Source organism: Pundamilia nyererei, unplaced genomic scaffold (assembly GCF_000239375.1).
Source record: "Pundamilia nyererei isolate P.nyererei 1_Seehausen unplaced genomic scaffold, PunNye1.0 scaffold00019, whole genome shotgun sequence".
Classification (NCBI taxonomy): domain Eukaryota; kingdom Metazoa; phylum Chordata; class Actinopteri; order Cichliformes; family Cichlidae; genus Pundamilia; species Pundamilia nyererei.
The window spans coordinates 4685957-4708260 of NW_005187420.1; the positions used below are offsets into that span (position 1 = coordinate 4685957).

General features: G+C 48.8%; 1 protein-coding gene across 8 annotated transcripts in view; it reads left to right on the forward strand.

Annotated features, from left to right (window-relative positions):
- The window catches only part of znf536 (zinc finger protein 536), a 217744-nt gene that overhangs the window by 100532 nt on the left and 94908 nt on the right, over positions 1-22304 (forward strand). For 5 of the 8 annotated variants that reach the window (XM_013909124.1, XM_013909123.1, XM_013909122.1 and 2 more), the window contains one exon: positions 8796-11089. In XM_013909124.1, coding sequence (XP_013764578.1) covers positions 8797-11089 — 2293 coding nt within the window. In that variant the 5' untranslated portion in view covers position 8796. Of the gene's footprint in view, positions 1-2877; positions 2930-2967; positions 4487-8795; positions 11090-22304 lie in introns of those variants that run through there. The other 3 variants (XM_013909126.1, XM_013909120.1, XM_013909127.1) reach the window with 3 other exon arrangements.

Genomic DNA, 22304 nt, shown 5'->3' on the forward strand with positions numbered 1-22304 from the left:
GTGTGTGTGTGTGTGTGTGTCTGTGTGTGTGTGCGTCTGTGTGTGTGTGTGTGCGTCTGTGTGTGTGCTGCAGTAAGTTTTAATAAAGGAAATGAATTCATACTGTTCATACTTTGTACTTCAGAGAGGTCATTTTTCATTACAAACATCCAGTGTCTTAATGAACTTAGCCCCCAACAGAGTGTGTGTGTGTGTGTGTGTGTGTGTGTGTGTGTGTGTGTGTGTGTGTGTTTTTAATGAGTGTGTGTAGCGTAGCCTTTGTTGTGGAAGATAAGTCGGTGACAGAGCTGAAGGTCAAGCAGGGCAGAGAAGAATGAGGAAAATGCAGCGTTGGCCGGGCAGACAGACAGACAGACAGACGGCTCTGAGATGAAGCTCAGCTGTGGACAGATGCAAGGAATCATGGGAAACAGATACCTTCAAAGTCACACAACGCTGGTACTGTACGAAGGAGCGTTTTTCCTCGGTGCTGACGGACGTTATTCAGCCTTCAGTTCAAACGTCTGCCTGAACTGTGATGTGTCCACAGCTCGCTCACGGCCACAGTGAACTCACCTGTGTGCTCGTGTACGTGTTGTCTTTGCTTGCGCTGAGAACCGTAAGCAGCTCTAGCGTCTGAAGTCAAACCATGTTTAGTTCCCGCCTCCCTGGACCGCAGAGACTGAGCTCGCTGTGTTCCTGTAAACGACACGAGAACGTCCGGTCTCTTCTCAGACGTGAAAACGTCCTGCGACTCGTTCACGTTGGAGCAGGACGGCGCAGAGATGTCACGTGACAAACATACTCCAGCTTCTGAGTTAAGTGCCGCTGTGCGGTCACAGCTTCTGCCTGTCTCCATCAAAGACCTGGATGTGTTTAATTATCGCCTTTACATCTGACCTTCTATTAATAATCCATCGATCGATAAGTCAAACTTCTCGAAATCTCTGAAAATCAACACTTTGATGTTCTCACGCACACACCTGGGTGCTCACAGTAAATGTGTGTGTTTTGTAGTCCGGTTCACAGAGAGGCCTGCAGGAGAAGAAGAAAAGAGCCTGGCTCCTCTGAGGTTTCACCAACTTCCTGCTTTAATCACAGCATCCTCTCAGTGAGTCACTGGCATCGATGCAAACGCTGCCTCACTGGCATCTCTCTTCCTCTTTGACTCTTTTTCTCTTTATCAGCCTTTCGCTGCTTTTATTTCCTTCTGTAAACCTTTTCATCCCCTCCCGCTCCCCCCGAACCCCATCTCTAATCTTAAGAGCAGTCAGCACTTTGTTTTTCTGATAACGTCTGATAGATAAACACGCTCTCTTATGTCCCCGGGGCCCTCCGCCCTCTCTCCCGAGAGCACACCCCTCTAAAGCACTTCCTCTGCTACAATTAGTCCGTAATAAATACACCCTGGCCTTAAAGCACACATGCACGCTGGCTCTCTGTCTCTGCTTTTATGTAAAGTGCCGCATTAGCTCTGCGCGCACATCTGAGCTAAAGGGAGAGAGAGCTGACGCCGAGCGCAGCGTTTTTTCTTCCTCGCCGGCCTCGGCGACAGCGCGTGAGAACAAAAGCAGTTATAAGGCCACTAAGAGATATTCGAACATATGCAGAGAATTGCAAGCATTTCCACTCGAGTCTCAGCTTCCTGATGGCTTTGATAAGATTAGTTTGCTTTCTTAAACAGGAAACGTGCTGCTTAAAGACAACAAGGCGACGCACAGCTGCACAATAACTTTCTTCTTCTCAGAAAGCCAAAGTTTTGCTTCCTCGCAGCCGACAAAGAAGAAGAGGAGAGACTTTATCAAAGTGATGGAATAAAGAGAGATTTAACACGGTCATATTAAAAAGACATGCAGCAGTTTCAATATTTAAAAATCCCATTTGCTTCGACAGAAGAGCTTTTTCATTGAAGAGCATATGGCAGCAGTACCTGTATCCATCCAGCCTCTCTCTTATCTCCCTCATAGAAAGAGAAAGGGGGGGGGGCACTTTCAAACAGACATTCAGACATTGAAGAATCATTCAATTATCGGCAGCATGATGTAAAATAATTACCTGACTCGCTTCCTGTAATGAGTGCTGCTAATTAGCCATAGACTTTTGTTTCACTTGGAAAAAGAAAGAGAAAGTCCCAAACTCCCAGCGCAGAGAAGCTGTGAAACAGATATGTTGCATGTTGCGGTGGGTGCGTGCACGCTATAGGATGGGCCTGCCTCCCCGAGTCTGCACACGCAGCTCTCGGTAAACAGTCGAGAGTGCAGAAAAGATCCTTCTTCTCTTAATTAGCTGTGTAACAATTAAAGTCTCCTCTTAGTAAATTGAACCTTTGTCTCCCTCGCCTCCCTCGTTGGATTTCAGCACCTGTCACAACAACCCCTCCCTTTACCACCACCTCTATTACCTCCACAGCCACCCCCCCTCCGCTGGAGTCATTATGCAAAACTCCACCAGAAAGCGCCCAGCGTGAGTGGAAGAAAACAGCAATTATTTCTGATATTCTGTTATTTAGGCCGTATTGACATTCAGCGACTTTCTCTTCCTCTGCGTTTGCCTCGCCCTCGCCACCGTCACCTGAAAATCACACAGAGCCTCGACGCCACTGACGATTAGTCTCAATCCCGAATCAGGCAGGTCATCGCCGCCGCGCCCCGCGGTGACCCACACATTCTCCCCGAGTGTGTGTGTGCAGCATTGAAATGCAGCACAGAGAGCAGCCAGTGATGTAAGCTGTGACAGATACACTGTGGTCATTGTCTCTCTGTCCTCTTTCTAACCATGCGTGAGCGCGCTACACTGCCATGTTTGTTGTCCGACACACACACACACACACACACACACACACACACACACACACACACACACACACACTGAACTGTGCCCTGGTTTTTCTGACTGATTTGACAGGAAGAAGAGCTCAGTCACCGGACACCGAGCAGGCCGCAGCACGCAGGTACATCACTGGACATTTTGAACCTCACCCACGCAGTTCTTTGCGTTTACACCTGTGCTCACATATGGAAGCCAACCACGGATGATAAACAGGAAAACTGTAGATACCAGAGATGTGCTTCATCAAAAAATGGTTACGCAAGAATATCAGAGAACACGAGGAAGAGGAGGATCGGGATATGATGGAATAATCGCAGAAGGAGCTGCGTGAGAGACACGGCGATCACGTCGAGTCAGAACCTGAAAAACAGCTTTCGAACTCGGCTGAATGTTCCCTCTGCTCCCTGCACGTTTGTGTTCAATAACTGCTCTGGTCACCCATAGGTTCGTTTCTTCCACCTGACCATGGCTGCTCGCACGCTGACCTCGTGGTTAGGAACCCCGGTCATGTTTAGTACGAAGGAAACTGGATCCACCTTAAAAACACGACATCCTGACTGAACCAGGACAAGGCGCACAGAGCCGTCTGATGCATGAGAACCATTTTCACATCATTTACTACATTTTCCTGTTTTGTGTCTCTGCTCGCCGGCCGTACCCTCCCGCTGCTTAGCGAGTGTTTGACACTGTTAATCCCGTGCTCATCGCTCGCCTTTGTTGGCTGCTGCAGGGGTCCAACCGTGCCGCTGTGACCTCTATTGTAGTGCGCTCAGGAGGGGAGAGGTGTTCACGCACACACACACAGACATCTGCAGGTCATCATCATCATAGTGGGAATAATACCAGGGATGGTTATCATAAAGGGAGGCTTTGAGCTCCCGGCCGTCTTGGGAAGATGATTTGGCCGGCCCGGAACAATGAACTGTGGGAATCCGCTTGTCCCGCATTGATCTTCCTCCCATGGCATCCCCCGCAAGGCTGTCAGAGCGCCGGATGGATAAAAAGAGCCACAACATTTTTCTTTCTGTGCCTCCCGCTCCCTCCCGGTGTCTTTCTTTTCTCGCTGTCAGGAGGGCCCTCGCTGATCAGCGGGGATGAGCTGAAAGTTGAACTACCTGTTGACAGGACCTCTTAAACAGCCCTCAATGACATATTGTGCAGAGAGGGAGGGAGAGGCTCCTGTTCACTCAGTTTGTCACAGCTCTTGTGCTGTCTGTGCTGAAGTGGAGCCGGATCGTGTTAATCCACTCGTGTTCTTATGATTCTTTCAAGTTCAAGGAGCTCTGTGGAAAACTGCTGTATATTAGTGTAATGCCGAGCTGACTGGGATCGGTGTAAACGTCACGTTCTTTTTACGCAGACGTGTCTTTGTATTAAAAGCACCCGTCCTCTCGCGGGCTCCGGGTCCCGGCCCGCCGGCCTCGGGTGGAGCTGCGCTCGAATCTGGCAGGTGTTCTGCGACTGTTTCTGTGTGCAGTTGAGTGCGGAGTGTTTTTGCCTCATTACAGAAAGTAATAATGCGGCAAAGTCAAAGTGCGAGCGAGAGGAAGGAAAACAAGGCGGCTTTTTTATTGGATTAATTAGACATCTCGCAAAGACCACCTGCAATAGAACAAAACACGAGCCGGGAACAAACTCATATGTGCAGCGCTCGAACCAAACCGTCTTTTGCCAAGAGGTAATTGATCTTTGAAAAGATGAGGAAGCTCTGTTTGTACTTTGAAAATACACTTAGAGCTTTTTAATGAACCCGACTGTCCCCGCCGCTCGCCTAATCGCCAAATATTTAGCACGTGAGGATCATATGGCCCACGTTGTCCCTCCGACATCAGAGCGCCGTCGCCGCGGCCCCTGCGTCTCGTTAACGATTCGGTGCAGATATGATTGAATTCGGCACATTGTGAATAATGATTGATTTGTTTAACGCAATGAATTTGTTCATTAGGACTTAATGAGGTATCGCATTGTGATTAGTCGATGGGTTTCGTGTCGATAAATGCCAAAATAACAAAGTAAAGTCCGACTAATGGCTTTTCGATCCCCCCCCCACCCTTCTCGTCTTAAATGTCAGCCAAAAGTTTTCTGACAAAACTCGAGCCTGACAGCAAATTCACCAAGAACGCTGTTTATTTGAATATGAATTCATAACAGGCGGCCATCCCTAATGCTGCGAGTGCCTTTCATATGCAATAATTTATATGGTTGCAATTAGAGAGGAGCACATTTAAATCCTGTATGCATTTATGATGCATGCTACCATTGATAAGAAAGAAATGAACTGAGCACATTTAAATGGTGACTGTAATATACTTCCATTGTGTCACAGATACCACTTATAATTAAGCTGAGGATTGAAGAGAAACCAAGTGAAATCAGTTTGTGTGAGCGTGCAGAGGATTCGCCGTGTTTGTGAGTGCACGTGGAGCCTCGCTGAATATTAAACCACAAACTATAAAGACAACAAGCGAACCGTCGTGAGAAAATGCTAAAGGAAGTCTTTGTGGTTTTAGAGGTATCGGAGGAGCCAATAGTTTTAATGAGGCAGCGTTGCAGCACATGCCAGGAAATGATAAGGTCGTACAGGTTAGAGAATAACGGCACATGTACTGTAAGAGCACAAAGCTGGCGTTCGTAACGGAGTCTGCGGCGAGGGACGGCGGGGCCCCGAGTCTTTCCCCAGGATGGCCGGTAAGAACCCGAGTTCTCCTGTGACAGCGTCGAGCTGCTCGGTTTGGTGAGAGCAGCGAGCTGCAGCGCACTCGCCGCGTCTTTTAGAGGGCACTCGCATGTCGAATTGTTGTCTGTAGTCAGAGGCTCGTGTTTGACTGGCTGCGTGTCTACGGCTCGTACACCGCCCTCCAATTCCCCGCGCGCGTGCTCGTGCGTGCGGATGTGAGCAGAGGGGGGATGTCACATAAGAAATGTCCTTTTTAATCAGGGGAAAAAATATAAAATGACTCGGGAGCAAGGCGAGCATATTAATGTGCCTCATTTGCATACGCTCGTCAGCCAGGATACGTTTATAAAAAACACAAACTGGATTCGTCAGTTCATTTCACATTATTCCATTGTCTATCTGCCTTTGTTATATGTTAAAGATAAAGGCAGAAATCAAATTGAAGAAAAGGGCAAGCTGCTATCTCCCCAAATGAGCAACAGCTCATCAGCCTAGTTTAAATCACAGATTTCTATTCCAAAAGGCAGCCGCTTCTGTAAAAAGGGCCCATTCAAATAAGGTCTCCTCCAATATATGCACGGCTGCTGATGGAAGATGGGGTGTCACATAAATACAATTTAAAACCACAAGTCGTTTAAAGCAGCCTAACAAAGTTTGATCCTTCCCAGCAGTAATTCTCCCACGCCGTGGGAGCGTGTGTGATAAAACTATATGGTGACAAATTAAAGGAAAAACACCAGCTTGTGTGAACAAGCTTAGCTTTAAAACAGACTGTACGTAAAGGATGGACACCGATCGGTTCCTGGTCTGAAAGAGTGTGACGTTTTGGTCACCATGGTTGATTAAATCTTTTTGTTTTCAAATTTAGACGAGAGGGTGGAGCGGTCAGCTTTGTTCGCACAGTGTGTATGGGAGCATCAGGCCACGCCCATAATTATGCACGCTTAAATCTGGGTGATTTCTGAAGACACCCTCCCCCTGTGCAGGTGTCGTGAAGTTTGTGTATCAGGCTGTAAACATGGTTATTTGTGCTGCTTCAACACGGGGGTCTGTGGGGACTGACTCACTGCTGCCCCTGCTGGATGTCGGACGAACTGCAGGTCTTGGTTCATATTTCAGACCTGTGGTTGATTAAAAGAATATTAGATTTTTATTTCCAATTTGCTAAAAACAACTTTTTTTCATGCATGAACTGAAACGAAGGTAAAAAAAAAGGCTTGATTATCCTAATTATTTGACAACCTCTGAACAAAGTGATATATTTATCGTAACTGTCATTGTATATCATAATTCACATCATTTAGCGCCTTATGTTCCAGTTATCAACGTGACGAGTGACCTTTAAATTCAACAGTATTGTGTTTTTAAGCATGTGCTTGAACGAACAAATACAGGAAAATATAGAGATTACATTTCTGTAGAATGATTTTAAGTGGAACAACAGCAAGACAAAGATTGCTTTGAAATGACAGCAGTGACAGGAAGTAGGTACATTTTCACAAAAAAATCAGGTTTGTGGTGCAGATCGGGCAGATCGTCACGGCAGGAAGGTGAGCGCTCAAAACGGACCCGGCACCGTCTCACAGCCTCTCAGCTGGACGGGTCACACGTTCAAGGTTTTCCTTTCATTTGTGGCCAGTCTGGAAATATTTCATTCAAGCACAAACTTTTTATTAGCAGGCTCCTAAAGTGATTTCTTTCAGCGTCACTCGGGTCAGATAAGATCTGTGACAGAGCACATCGAAGTGCTGTATGCAAGCCTGCAGAACATAGCATAGCCATTATACTCTTAATGAATTCAGGCGCATTGCTTTACGATACTTGTGGGGAGAAATAAGGAGAATTCAAAGGGCAGCCCACAAGTGTCACATTCCTTTACACACAAGTGGAAAGTGGCCACAGTGTTTAATTCATGTCAGCGAGATAAGAATCCACCATCGGCAGTGTGTTGGAGGACTCTGCGGTACCAGAACAGGCAGCCCTTATGTCTGCTGACCTCCTACTGGGAGGGGAGGGGGGGGTTGAATGAACACTTAAGCCGAGCACGACGTGGTGTAGTGTGTGCTTCACAAACGTAGGTGGAGAAAGAGAAGAAGGATCCCAGTGTGGATGCCCTTTGCTCCTGTGAAGAGTACGCTGAGCTTCCTAACATGCCACCTAGTGCCACTCCTTCACGCCGCCTCGCCTCGAAAGCGCTTTTTGATGATTATAATGCTACATTAAAGTCCAGTGGCTGCCGCTGTTACCCGGCAGCATGCTAATCAGCTTAATGAGATATCATACAATATTTTGTTGACCTAAGCAGAACCACACTTATTGTTTTGCAGGTTTGACCCCTGCAAGCAGCCATAGCTGCTTATACCTCTCCATCTGGAGAACAGATGGATGTGCATTAAAAGCACTGTTGTTTATTTATTTTTTACTTATGCATTCGCCGATGTTACACATACGGAATGAAAACACATTTAATGGCGTTACAACGCGGTGTGAAAACTGTGACATATTTCACCCAAAAGCCAGCAGAACAAAGAGCGGGCTGTCCACAGAGCAGTGTCGGTGTATCCACAGCATCTTCATGTTGTTTCCACCGTCCTGGAAACTGTGAAGAGCGCAGACAGCAAAGAGCAAAGCGATTCACATCAAATGTAATACGGCTCTTTAATGGAATATTGTGCCAAGACAAGTGTCGTGGCACCGAGATAAGAATGTTGTGTTTACTGGAGTAACCCCTTGGTTTTAAGTGCTATTGTTAATATCATAATTGTAGTATTGTCGTGGCTTCCCGGCAATGCAGTTGCTCCATTTCATTAAGGCGTGTAATTGGAGGAATTCTGATAGGATGGGCACAAGTAGCTTAATTATACACTGCTCACTGTGTTTACAGAGTAATTATTCCATCCAAAACGGCTTTACAATTTGAAAAAGTTCTGAGTCGCAGCATCCCCGCAGGCCTTCGGCGCTGACAGTTCACACTGGTGTTTTTATTTCACTAGGGCACCTATCCTGCTCCTCTCCAGCCCCACACTCATCCTTGGAGTGTCTTTACATGATTTTCAGTTCAAAACAAAAATCCTTTTTTATCTGATCCCGTGTCTCTATGACATCACAGAGATCCAAGAGCAGAAAAACTGAGTGTTTAGAGCATTACTTGTTGATAACGTGTACATACACCTGAAATATGACACAACTGGCATCCACATTTCCAGACACGTGGTTGGATGAACGGCCACACACTATCGTTGAATGTCTGTGAAATATTAAAATACGTCAAAAATGTTTCTAATACGTTTTTATTTTTCTGTTTCTTCAGGATGGAAGACTCTAGTTTATGTCTTGGTGTATCGTCAGTGGTGCCTGACGCTGAAGCCCACCTGAGCAATGCTGTTCTAAACGGCCGTTACCCAATCAGTCAAAAGCTTCACCAGCTCACTGCCCAGTTAGGACACGCCTTTCCCGACCTGCACCGCCCACAGCAGATTCCCGAAGAGAAGGCGGCCACGCCGTTGGATGAGAAGACACACCACGCAGCCCTGGCCAGTCAACCAATCAGCAGCCAGATGGCTCTACTAGCCAATCAGCTCAATCGAGACATAGACGCAGGGGCACTGAGTGGGTTAAACGGGCGTGTCGACCTGCAGCAGTTTCTCAATGGGCAGAACTTGGGCATCATGTCCCAGATGAATGATATCGAAGATGATGCTCGCAAGAACAGGAAGTACCCGTGCCCACTGTGTGGCAAGCGCTTCCGTTTCAACAGCATCCTGTCTCTGCACATGCGCACACACACGGGAGAGAAGCCATTCAAGTGCCCCTACTGTGACCACAGAGCGGCTCAAAAGGGCAACCTGAAGATCCATCTCCGCACCCACAAACTGGGGAACCTGGGAAAAGGCCGTGGCCGAGTTCGAGAAGAGAACCGGCTGCTGCACGAGCTCGAGGAGAGGGCCATCCTGAGAGACAAGCAGATGAGAGGGAGTGGCAGTCTCCTCCAGACCGCTCAGACGCCACATCTGGGCCCCAACAGCAGCTCAAACACCCATCAACAGCAGTTAGGGTCAACCTGCGCCCCCACCCATTCCTCCGGGCTCGCCACTCCAGACACAGTTTCTCAGCCGTCTTCCTCACCCAAGCCGGCCGGCGCTCAGGACGACCAGTCTCTGAACCCTACTGTGGGCTTCCGCTGCACCTTCTGCAAAGGGAAGTTCAAGAAGCGCGAGGAGCTGGACCGTCACATCCGCATTCTCCACAAGCCCTACAAATGCACTCTGTGCGAGTTCGCTGCCTCCCACGAAGAAGAGCTGATAAGCCATGTGGAAAAGGCCCACATCACAGCTGAGACCACGCAGGGCCAGGGTTCTGGTGGCTCCGGGGGCATGCAGATGGCCACCGAGTTTCGCTGCGAGGTCTGCGGCCAGGTGTTCAGCCAAGCCTGGTTCCTCAAGGGCCACATGAGAAAGCACAAGGAGTCCTTTGAACACTGCTGTCAAATCTGTGGCCGTCGCTTTAAGGAACCCTGGTTCCTCAAGAACCACATGAAGGTGCATCTGAACAAGCTGGCCATCAAGAACAAGCCACCCCAGCCCAGTGAGCAGGACATGGCCGCCGTCAACAGCATGAGCAATCTGGCTCAGGAAGCCCATGCCAACCTTTATTCCCGCTACATCTCCTGTCTTCAGGGAGGCTTCCTTTCACCAGACAAGCAGGGCCTCAGCGAGCAGCACCAGATGTTGGCTAAAGCGGGGATAGCCATGAAGGAAAAGGAGATGTTAGGAAAGCTGCTTGGACCCATGGCAGGTGCAATAGGCCACGGGCTAGGTGAAAACGAGAAGCGCTCACTCCTTGGCTGTCTCAACCTCGTTCCACCGCTCAAGTCGAGCTGCATGGAGCGCCTCCAGGCGGCTGCAAAGGTGGCAGAGATGGACTCGATCAATAGCTACCAAGCCTGGCAGATAATGGCTCGTGGAATGGCTATGGACAGGGCTTTCATGCCCAAGGATCAGCAGCAGCAGCACCATATAACGCCGGGGCAGGAAGATGAGATGGCTGGTGCGGGCTCCTTGGCTTCCTTCTCAAAGGAGAAACAAGACTACTCCTTGATTGCTTCCGGTGATAGCTCCAAGCAGAAGCAGCTCTCCGAGGCCCTGCAGGGATCCAAGGCTTCCAGTGGAGCAGTGATGTCCATGAAGGAGGATGGAAGAGGCTTTGACGGTCACCGTGATCTCATGTCCCACCACGGTAGTGCTGAGGCTCCTGGAGCCCTGGCTGGCTTGGGAAGCCCAAACATTGACTACAGCCTCTCCGGCCTGTCCGGCCTGAAGGAGAAGCCTTCAGAGTGCCCAGACTGCGGACGTGTCTTCAGAACCTACCATCAAATGGTCGTCCACTCGCGAATCCACGGTAAAGACAGGCGAGGCATTGACGAGGCACTTCAGCAAGGACTGGATGAACGCCGTGGATCGGCCAGTGACCCCGAGTCCCAGTCCATCAGCCGCTCCACCACTCCCGGTTCATCCAATGTGACAGAGGAGAGTGGCGTTGGCGGGGGACATTCCCAGACAGGAAGCATCCAGGACGACAGCCCCCATCCCTCCTCACCATCTTCAGGTAGGAGAACTACTTACTGAATCGACTAGAAGGCAGTGGAGCGAGCGTCCTCCATGTCTACCAGAGAAAGTGATGTAGATCTTTTCCTGTGATCCGCCTTTCTGTGAAATTTGATTTCTGTTCTAGTCAAATCTTTTAAACACATAAACAGCAGTGATCCTCAGCTTTTATTAAAGGAAGAAGACCTCGAGTGATGTTTGCTTTGGGTTTTTTAAGGCGGCTCAAATGTAAAAAAACCACATGGGATGCTCTGTTTGCTTACCTAATCTTAACCTTTAAGCTATCGTTAACCTAATCTTTGATGCTTTACATCATAGGTGTCAAACTCTGGCCCGTGGGCCAAATTTGGCCCGCAGCCTAATTACACTTGGCCCGTGAAGCCATACCAAATTACTATCAGAGCTGGCCTACTAGTATTATACAGCTAATATATATATTGTTTAGTATTAAGCTTTGCTTGTTTCATATTCAGTTTTTCAGCAAAACGTGTTTGAGTCCATAAGATTCATTCTCATATCTGGAGGAATAAATATATTTCAATAAATATTAACGTCAGGCCGCGACTTTGTTCCTGTTTTGAATTTTGGCCCACTGTGTGTTTGAGTTTGACACCCCTGCTTTACATGATGGGTACATGTTTTTATATATAAAAACAGCTGATGAATAGCAAAGCAAAGTGTGTTCTCATTGTTGACTGAGAAACTAGCGGTGCACGCGGCACATAGAGTCAGCTTTGCTCTGTTGTTTCTGCCATTAAGACTCCAGAGAACGCCATCGTGCCCGTTTGCGGGTTAGCAGTCTGTTTCCCGGGAGTGCGGGGACGAGCTCGTCTTAAGCACAGCGATTAATAAATGTCTTTAATAAACACGGCGGAGATGAGCGAACGCCTCCCCTTCCCCCACCCAGCCAACGCAGGCCGGCCGGGGCTAGATAAGTGTATGTTTAGTGGGATTAAGGGAGGCTCATTGCTAATGATTACACAAGTTTTTAAAGGTAACTTTTGGTTGCTCCTCAGGGCGCTACGCTGGCGTTAAGAAGCGCGTGCAGTAATTAGGTCACGAATACGCGATAATCAGTCGGTTTAAGCTAAACAAGACACTAATTAAAGATATACATATAAAGCAGGTCAAAAACATTAGCGAGCTTCATTTGCAGAAGCAAGGATGTGCTTTTAAGTCTTTTGAGAGAAAATATAAATATATATAAATATAAATCAGAGTGGCTTAGCTTAAGGCTGTAAGCAACTTAATTCCACCAGTGGAGACGAAATTGTTTATTTATTCACAGAGGCATGAAGTCCTTATCGTGCCCGTGTAGTGTGATGGGTTTGAACATGGGACAGGCTATGTTTATTTTAATCTAAGAAATAATAACAGACAACCCCCCACCCCAATTAGGAATTAATGAAAATGAGAGTGAGATAAAAACCTATTTTCTTTATAGAGACTATTAAACATAACACTTCTCAACAGGGTGGGGGTGTAGCGGATGTAATTATCTTCTGAATTTTAATGCTGGAAGTTTCTCCCCCTCTCTCTCCGTCCCTGCGTCTCTTTTGACTGGAGCACTTTGAATCTGACGAGTACAGCTTGTGGCATTTCAGCAACTTCAGAGGTACTGTACGCAAAATGAATAAATGCACAAATTCAAATAATAAAACTCGCCGTATTTACCGCCAAATGGTAGCGGAGAACAAAGGGTCGCATTAGATTTAGATGAGTGGTTAAATCTGGCCCTGGGGGCACCACCTTTGGAGGATTAAAGACAGAAACGTACGTAGAAAAACAAATTAAAATAGTGCGCGTTGCTGCGTGTGCGCCGCTCAGTCGCAGCGCAGCACGGCCGGGTTTGAAGCCGTGCAGAGGAAGTACGCAGACTGTGATGTGGACGGATGGAGTTTTTATGTGAAATTGAGAAGGAAACAGACTTGACATTGAAAGTGCTTTAACAGAGCCTCTTTTGCCACTTCCTGTTTTTTAATAAGAAGGAGCAGCAAACTTGACTCGTCGTTGTTCACAACTTACACAATATGAATCACGTTTGGAGCTCGGGGACTCTCAAATTAGAAGCTTTGATGTGTGAGAAAAATGTGTCTGAGTCTCATGTGGAGAAAGGTGTCATGCTTCTCCGCTGCATGCGTGTGTGCGTGTGTGCGGGGTTGCTTTGTTGCGTGTGTGCACATATCACTCTCGAAGAGTGAACAGGATGCCGTACTGTACCATTGTGTTAATATCTGAGGTTTGAAAAGCAGAGCTCGTGATTCTCTGTCGGCGTGTACCTGCGAGCATGTGTGCGTGCTCGCCTTCTACCCCGCCACCTACCCGCAGCAATTTAGAGTTAAACTTAAATTATAGTAATCAACAATAACATCTCAACTGTGAAAGAAGGTCAGCTCTGGCACTTTTGTCTTTGAGACGGCACTTGTTTAAAAGCAGTGCGTGCAGTGTGGAAGAAAAAGAGCAGAAAAACAAAAGCCTTTGTCAGAGATGTCCTTTAAAGACCTTCCTTATTAAACGCAGCTCTGCGGCACACCTTGAGCATCTTCCTTATTGAATATTTTTGAAAGAAACAAAGAGGTAATTACATATATGCCCATCACCATCCTTTTTTTTACACTTTTTTGTTTGGTTATCCTCGCGCCGACTTCCCCGTATTGTTTGCTGTGTGGGGAGGAAACGGCGTGCAGTAATCACGTTAGGAAGCCTCAGCAACAGGTAGCGCTGCCACGAGGACCCGGTGCCACGAAGGCACCGCTGCCTCCTCTTTCTCCCCTCTCTTCCACACAAATAAACCGGCGTTGCACGATGGCGTCGCTGAATGCGTAGAAAATTGGCTTTGCTGCGTGCTTGTAAGGCCTAAAGCTGCACGAGTCCTCTGCAACCATCCCGCTACCCTGAAACCCAGCTCCTGGCTCTAAAAGCACCGTGCATGCTCCCTCTGGCTCTTTCTTTCTCCTTCTCGCTCTCTGGAGAATCCCCCGCGTCTTCATTTTCTTCCTTGCGTTTTAACATGGCAGGGATTAGCCGGCATATCCCTGGTCTTACCACGGCTCAAACAAGCAGGCAAAATGCTCGCTCCATACAAATTGAAATTGGATTTGCCAACTTGACGCCTTAGGTTATAAAGCGTGGATATTCATCTAATTGCGACAGTACAATGGGGGCGTAATTACACGTGCAGACAAACCGTTAGAGTGTAATTACTGTGCCATTAAAACAGGAATAAAGTCGAGCTGAACAAGATCCAGACCACTGTGGATGTAGCTAGCTGACATTAGAGAGGAATGTCTCCTTCGCTGACTTCCATGGAGATCGAGCTCCAGGTCCTCGGGTGTTCTGACCATGTACGCTGTCCGTCATCTTCAGCTGCCTTTGCGACAAAACTCGAAAACTATTTCAAATTTCCCCAGTTTTCTGTAAAACATGGTGTCGGGGCGAGCAAACTGCACCATGTGACCCCCTAAAATAAAGAACGATGCATTTGCTGTCATCACGACTGCACACTTGGGTTTGGAAGCAGTCGTGAAGCCTGGACTGAGCATGCTCAGTGTTGCTGCCAGAGCTGAAGATGCGCTTGTCAGTTTGTGAAGGATTAACTGACAGCGTACAAATAAATAAAGAATTAAAAATAAAGAATAAAAACACGACACGAGCTGCCGTCTGTTTACTGTGAAGTCCTATTTTTCCCTCCAGTGTCAGTGAAGCAGCGACGTGAGGTCTAAAGTCAAACGTGACGTGTTTACAGTGAAACTCGACGCGTCTGCCCTCGAACTGAAACTGAAAACCAAAGAAAGTAAAAATGCACGAATGATACAAACTGCGAGCAGCTGGTTTCCTCTGGCGCTGGTAAATTACAGTCAGGCCTCCCTGTTTTTTATTAGCTGGTTTTCCTCGCTTGTGTAACGTAAACAGACATCGCGGCGACTGCGAGGAGCACCGGCACAGTAAAGGTGAACTCCTCCTCACCTCATTTGGCCGGCAGGTGTCGGCAGGGTGGTGCTGGTGGATTCGGGGATCGGGTTTGGCACCCTCTGTGGAGTAATCTGGCCCTGCACGCAGAATCGTTAAAAACAGGCGCTTTGAATCGAGGCCAGCCCTCGGTGAAAGATAATATATGTGTGTAAAAGTATGCGCATTAAAAAATAATGAATTACGGCTCTTTCCCCCGTTCCTTCGCCTGTGCGGATGACTTTGTCTTTGTAATTGACATCCGCTCCTCGCACTATTCTTCTTCGCTCTATAATCAGAGAAGTCGTGGTTACAAAACCTGAGCTTTCTGCCCCCCGCTCATTTGAAGAAGTCTGGCCTGTCATATCTGTATTTTTTATGTGTCACCAAACTTAAATAGACAGTCATTGTGTTACAGGCACATTCATTCCCTGAGCTGTATTTTTGTACAGTAGGTCAGGACTCTGGTGTCTGCTAAATGATAAAAGTTCTATTCAAACGCACTAATTGTCAGTGTGCTGCTCTGATTGACATGTCTCGGATAAATGCAGACTTAGTATTTTTGTACACGCTTGCACAATATAAAAGGCCAATTTATTTCTCTGTTCTTCTTTCTCATTTGATTTCTTTCTTCCTTTTCTCCTGCTCTCTGCCTCTCTGCCCTACCCCGTCTCTCAGACTCAATTTGTAAATATTACCACGGCAGGAATTAGCCCGGGCCTTTTTTAAGACAAATTTCAGTCGTATTCCAACGACGGAGGCTCCTCGGCATTCCTGGGTGGCTATCGGCGTCTAGCCTCGTCCTTATGAAACATTTATCGGCCCGTTTTATGTCTTAATGATCACGTTAGGATTCCCCGCTCGGTTACGAAGCCGGGACGGCGATGCCGAAGGAGAGGAGATGAAAAAATGACAGAGGGGGAGATGACAGGGCATCACAGTCCTCGGTAAACAGCGGCACATTATGCCATCCACTCGTTTCAACTCCAAATCTGTGCCAGAACACAGCTTACCTCTGCACACACACACACACACCCTCTGTCTTCCCCATTTCTGTTTTATGTTTTTATAATTAAAACATAATATTTATCTTTCCACAACAGAAGGCTGCCTTACACTGTCAGGTAGACTGTTTGCATATTAATATTCTTAATACATCAACAAGCTATCTTCTCCGGTGTCACTGCTAAAAGTGAGCGGCGACCGAGGAGCTGACTCACAAACGGCGCTCTCTACTCCACCAGTGCAGCAGGAGGAGGACGCCTTAAAAAGAGGAGAGAAGAAGAAGAAAAGGAAGCAACAAAGACATAAATTAACATCACAGTCACAACTTGTGCTGCCGGTGGAGCGTGTTTACTTAGTCTCAGCATTAAGATGCACATACAAATGCACAGATCCCCGCTAAATAAGCGCTCCCTCCTCCTCCGGGTGCGGCGACACTGGCTAAAAGTTTCTCTCTTTGATTGTGTATGTGTGTGCTTAACGGCGGGATGGGGGGCGGCTGAGGGTGAACGCCAAGTTCCTTTTCTCCCCGTCTGGTGACAGCTGTCTGACTCCGTCAATGCGGGATTCCTGGGAAATGAGGCAGGGCTCTCTCGGTCGGGGAATGCAAATGACGGCGGCGGACGATGGCGTTGCCGGTTTGAGCGCAAACGACCTGCGCCGGCCTTGCGATGCCGGGATCTTTTTATTTCTTTCCCGTTCCTCCCTCGCTTCATCATTCTCTAATTTTTCCCGCCCCTCCTCGTCTTCCTCCCCCTCCCCTCTCAATCTCCTCCTCTTAACCCCAGTGACAGGTCACATAAAAAGCCTTTTGTGTCAGCATCAGGGCGCTGACATGAGAGCAGAAGGCTACATGAAAAATGTTCTTTTTTCCCTTAGCTGTTGCTATCTCGTCATCGTGAAGAGGAGAGCGAGGCAGGGAAACGAGCGAGGAGCCAAAAGTGAGAGAGAGGAATTAAGTCCAGGGATTAAGATCTCTGAGCTGGGTTTTTTCCGTCCTCTCCCCCTGCCACATTCCAATTGTTCTTAAAATATTTGGCAATGTCAATTAGTAAGTGAGCAGAGCTAGCTGATGAACACAATTTTCCAGGCGACTGAGCACCCTATTGTTGTGGAGCGAACAGCAGATTTCTGAGGTCATTATCATTCCCTGTTAGCCGTGCCCAGCTGCTCTCCTCTTGGCTCCAGCCAAACTCTGCTCTCCTCTCTCCTTTTCCCCCCTCGCTCTTATACATCATCTTTCCCCTCCCTCTTCCACCCCGCACCCCCGCCTCCGCCCGGCCTGCGCCGTGTTCGGGGCTGGTTGGTAGCGAGGCAGCAACAGGGGGCCTTCAACAAGAGGAGGGAGGGGAGGGGGGCGAGGATGAGGAGTGCGAACACGAGAGGGAGCGCGGGGGGAAAACAGCTCGGTGACATAAGATTGAAGAAACCTGAGCGAGCTTTTCAGGAATAAAGCGCTTCATTTTCTCCCGTCGCCGTGACCTCCATCCCAAATGCAAAAACGTGCATTTTTTCGTGACCTCAGAGTGGAAGAAACACGGCGCCGATTTCAGATTAAAACCGAGAAAACCAAAGAGAAACACCTGCCCGCCGCTGCAGTTTGATTCAAAAGAACCGGCTTCTCTTTCATTCTGCACAAAGCATCCAGGTATCTGCATCTAAACATCCAACGGCGTCTTTCTGTTTTGTTTTTAAGAAAAAGGATGAAAGATGCCTTTGTACAAAAGTACGAAAACAAAAAAACTGCAGAGAAGGAAGGAAATCAAAAATCTCTCACTTGTTTCTGCTTTCCACTCGTACATCCTAATGTGTTCCCAGAGGCCTATTCACCCTCCCCTTCTTCCTCCACCCTACTGTAACCCCCCCCACTTCCTCCACCACCCACCCACGGCTGCTCTCCCTCCCCTCAGAGCTCCCCTCGCACCGACGTCTTTGCAGATTTACACCAGAGCAGGAAAAGAAATCAGGGTTAAGAGCGCTCCACACCTGTGAGGATCTTATGATTTAATAAACTCTTCTAAACTTTTGTTAATTTAAACAGCTAAAAAATGAATAAATGTAAGAGAATTAAAAAAAGAATAAATGAAGGTTGGTGGAGGGATACCTGCTCTGCGGTCAGTCCCACCTGTCGGTTATCTCCGTCCTCCAACCTGTAGAAAGTTTGCATAGTTAACACTGCGTTAGCTATCCTCTGTGTGTGTGTGCTGCAAAAAGAGAGGAGGAGGAGAAGAAGAGAAAGAGTGAGAGTGAAAAAGGGTGAGCGGCATCAAAGCGTTGCTCTCAGCTGCAGCTGCCAAGCTTCCTCGTCCCCAGTTAGCAGCCATCCAGCTGTCAGGCTGCGCGAAGAGGAAGAGAGGGGGGAAATCTCTCACCAGCCATATGGTCCCCGGTTCTGTCAGAGACACTCCACGCTCCGTGGGCAAATGGCAAACTCATATATCTAATCAACACTCTTAATATCCAGACCTGAGACCGAGGATATTTTCAGAGCGTTGCCTTTCGGCGGCGGCGGGGATGTGACCTGGCACTCTGGGTTTATAGTTGCAGGAAACACTCGTGGAAAAACCAACCCGGCCCAGTGGCCCCGAGCACGCTGGCAGGACAGGAATATTAATTCTTTAAAAAATAGTTTTCTGTAGTAGCCGCCGCTTTAAGGAGCGGCGTAGCTTTAAGGCACCATTACTCCATCAACAGGAAGCAGCAGTGGGACTACTTTCAGCAGTGGATTCATACATCCAGCAGGTGAAACAGAACCTGGTTCTGCCGGAGGTTTCTTCCTGTTCAAAGGGAGTTTTTCTTTCCCACTGTCACCAAAGTGCTTGCTCTCAGGGAGTCGTCTGATTGTTGGGCTTCTCTGCATTGCTGACGGTATAGAGCACGCTGAGGTGACTGCTGTGTGAGCTTTTATTTAGCCTCCTTTTGTGTTATTTTCTTATATCCTGGTTACATTTTTGAACTCGACCTCGTCACAGCATGAATGCCCGTTATACGCTGCTCTGTGACACCGACGTGCGCACCGGATAGGCTCGAACCCTCCTTTCAGTGCAGGAGGAGCTGTTAGCGTTAGCATGGCTCGGCCCGAGAGAATGTGGCTTTGTGCTGTCTGTTAGCGGGATGCTACACCTGCTCGTCTAATCCTGGCAGGCCTCCGCCTCCAGTCTTTCCGGCTGCAGAGTAACACGTGCCTTATGGCGTAACAAGCCACACTGACTCACGACGAGGTTTGTTGGTATTACAGTGACATCGCTGTGTAAAGCTTGGAAACAACCGTCGCCCCTGCCTCGCCGGGACGGGGAAGTGCGAATCCCTCCCCAGCTGCAGAAAACAGCTTTGAGTGTGCGAGGAGGAAGCGTGCAGCAGCGAGTGATGTATATACAGAGAGAGTGACGTGAGGCGGAGCAGCAGAGAGAGATTTAAATAGAAATCAGGAGATTTGGATCGAGGGGGGGGTCCAAGTCCCACAAATCTTTGCTCAACCCAACAACCTGAAGCAGAGGCCATTAAAGCAGAGAGCCGAGATATCAGCTGAGATGGATACGGTGGCAGCGATGGTTTGGAGGGATGGTAACTTTAATGGCCCCACTGGGTTTTTAATGAGTGTTGTGCCCCAAACAAAATGAGCTAATTAGTGTTATCATCCATATATCAGACCTACACACACACACTGCTGTGCATGCTCTGGCACTCGCAGCCTTTTCCATGAACTTACTAACATCTCAGATTCACTCCTTTCTCTCTGATTTGTGTCGCCAGTCACACCTCGTCCTCCTGCAAACACCCCGCCCCCTCCCCGAGTGCCGGGGTCGTGCCCTGTTTGCGAGGGGAGCGATTATGTCTACACTGGTTTAAAATCGCGATAACAATACCACGAGCGGGTGTTTGGGGACACGGAGAAAGAGGTGCTCGGGCCAGTATCCCGGCATTTGGAGCCCCCGTTACCTGCGCCGGCGTAAGCCGTGTGTTTGTCACGCCATCGCCTCTGGTTGACCACGCTGCCCCACCAGCCCCCCGCTTTATTTCTCTTGCGCTAAGCCTATTATAAAATCAATAAACAATTGAGCTTTTTTCCAGTCCTTTTAAATCTTTTTCTCCTCTATCCTCTGAGATGAAGGGGAAGCATGCAGGCGGCAGAGCGAGGGGCGGGGGCACAGAATCAGTAACCCCTTCCTTCCTGACCCTCGCACATGTCACTTGCACTTAAACGCAGCGTGGGAAATGCGCAGGTGAGGCCTCACGTGACCGTGGCTCTGACCGCTCCGTCGTCTCTCCTCTCAGTTACACGGAGCTGCCGCCATGATGATTGAGGGGTTTTTAATTGTCACGCTGTGGAAATGTAATAACCCTCGAGTTGATAAAAATCAACAAACACCAACTCTGATAGCCGATTTTCAAATCAGCGTCAGAACTGTGGCGTTTACACATTTTAATTCGCTTTGTCAGTTTAAACTCATATTTCAAACTGGGGCGACAGCACCAACTTCTTCTCCCAGCAGTCACGCACGAGTCGGAAATGAGCGCGTGCAGCTCTGTTTGCTCTTCTTTCTCACCACGTCCAGCAGCAAGCCGTTTGTGGGGGAAAGCCTCGCCAACAAACTTTGGTGAAGTCACGGCGGCGTGCGGAGCAGCCGCTGACATCCTGTCACACTTTAAGATAAACAGTCTTCTGCGCTCTCTTCCACCCACCCTCCACTGGCCGGACGTTTGACTGCAACAGATTTCAGCAAGCTGTTGATTGTGTCGTCTTGGACTTTATTCGTCCTGGCCGACCCTCTCTTCAACACGACCGCTATTGGCCGACCCCGGCCCACACCCCCGCCCCTCCCGCCTCCAGCCAAGCCTCGATCTTTGGAAAGCTCTCGTCAGGATGGCCTAAACTAGGCTACACGTGGACCGCGGACGTGTCCGCGCTCTCCCACGTGGTCCTCGGAGACGGGGGCTCACAGCGTGCCCAGAGCGCGCGGACGCCGGACGAGCATTTGGCCGGCGCGCTCGCTTTTCCCCGGGTTTGTCCCCCTCGGGGACCCTGTGTGGGCCGCTGGTGGTGACTGTGCTTCAGGCAGCATGGTGTGGCCATGTGTGTCACATCCCCCCTTGTCATCCCACCAGACGGAGGGCTGTATCATGGCTATCATCCTGTCACACTTGGATGAAGCTTCTTCGCCTCAGAGTTTGACAGTGACTTGCCTCAGTGACAATTAGCATCAGAAGCGGCTCTCTTATCCACCTGGTTCAAAGGTCTGCGCGCTGAAGATTGGCAGGCGTCTAATTTTCTGTCTCCCGCTGCTGTTGCCGCTCCCTCCGTGTCTCTTTCTGCTCTTCTTTTGTCGTGCCATGTTCACCATCCCTTCCACGGCACCTCCGGTCCCCGCGAGCGGGGCCTTGCGCCGCCGTATCTCAGCCCGATTCAACAGGAGGGCTGCGCAGAGAGGCGTCGGTGCTCGCTGCCTGCGCTCGCTGTGTTTTCCTCCTTCTTTCGCTTATTTCCACTGGGAGGAACACTGACCTCATTTGTGAGGACAATAACCCCCTTGACTTTGGGGATTAAGACATGAAACCTTTGTGGATTAATTAGGTTCAGAGCTGAATTCATTTTGTCGCCACGCAAAGCAAAGAGAGAAAGAGGCAGGAGCGGGACACGGGCCTATTATGAAATTGCTATTTGTCCAGATATAGATATATTAAACACACATGTTGGGGCTGATCGCATTTACATCCTCCAGCAGAGTGACTCTCTGGGCAAAGCTTCAGCACAGGAAGTAGGGGACCGGTGCTGAGACAAAGCTGACCCGCCCAGCTCATCTCTCTCCGCAGGGTGGCACGTGCGAGCGTGGGCCGCCCGACCAGCTTCGGTCTGCACTGAGCCGCGCCCCGGGCCGCAGCCCCGATCTGGGCGCGCTCGGCCCGCCGTCGACTCTTAAGCCTGTCGCGCAGAGCAGCGGCGCCGACACTGCCGCAGGAATCACATTATCTCAGTTGTCGTGGTAACAAAACAAAGTGTTTGTTTTCCAAGATGCAACTGCAATTTAGACGCTTTACACCTCTCGTGTGTGTGTGTGTGTGTGTGTGTACAGGTTCTTACTATACTGGTGGGGACCAAATCCCATCCCCACGGGGCTGAAGGCATTTTTCACACTCAAAATGTGGTTTTAGTGTCAGACTTACAGTCAGGCATTCATATTGGATGTCCCCAGAAGGATAGCAAACCAGACGTGTGTGTGTGTGTGTGTGTGTGTGTGTGTGTGTGTGTCTGTGTGTGTGTGTGTCAG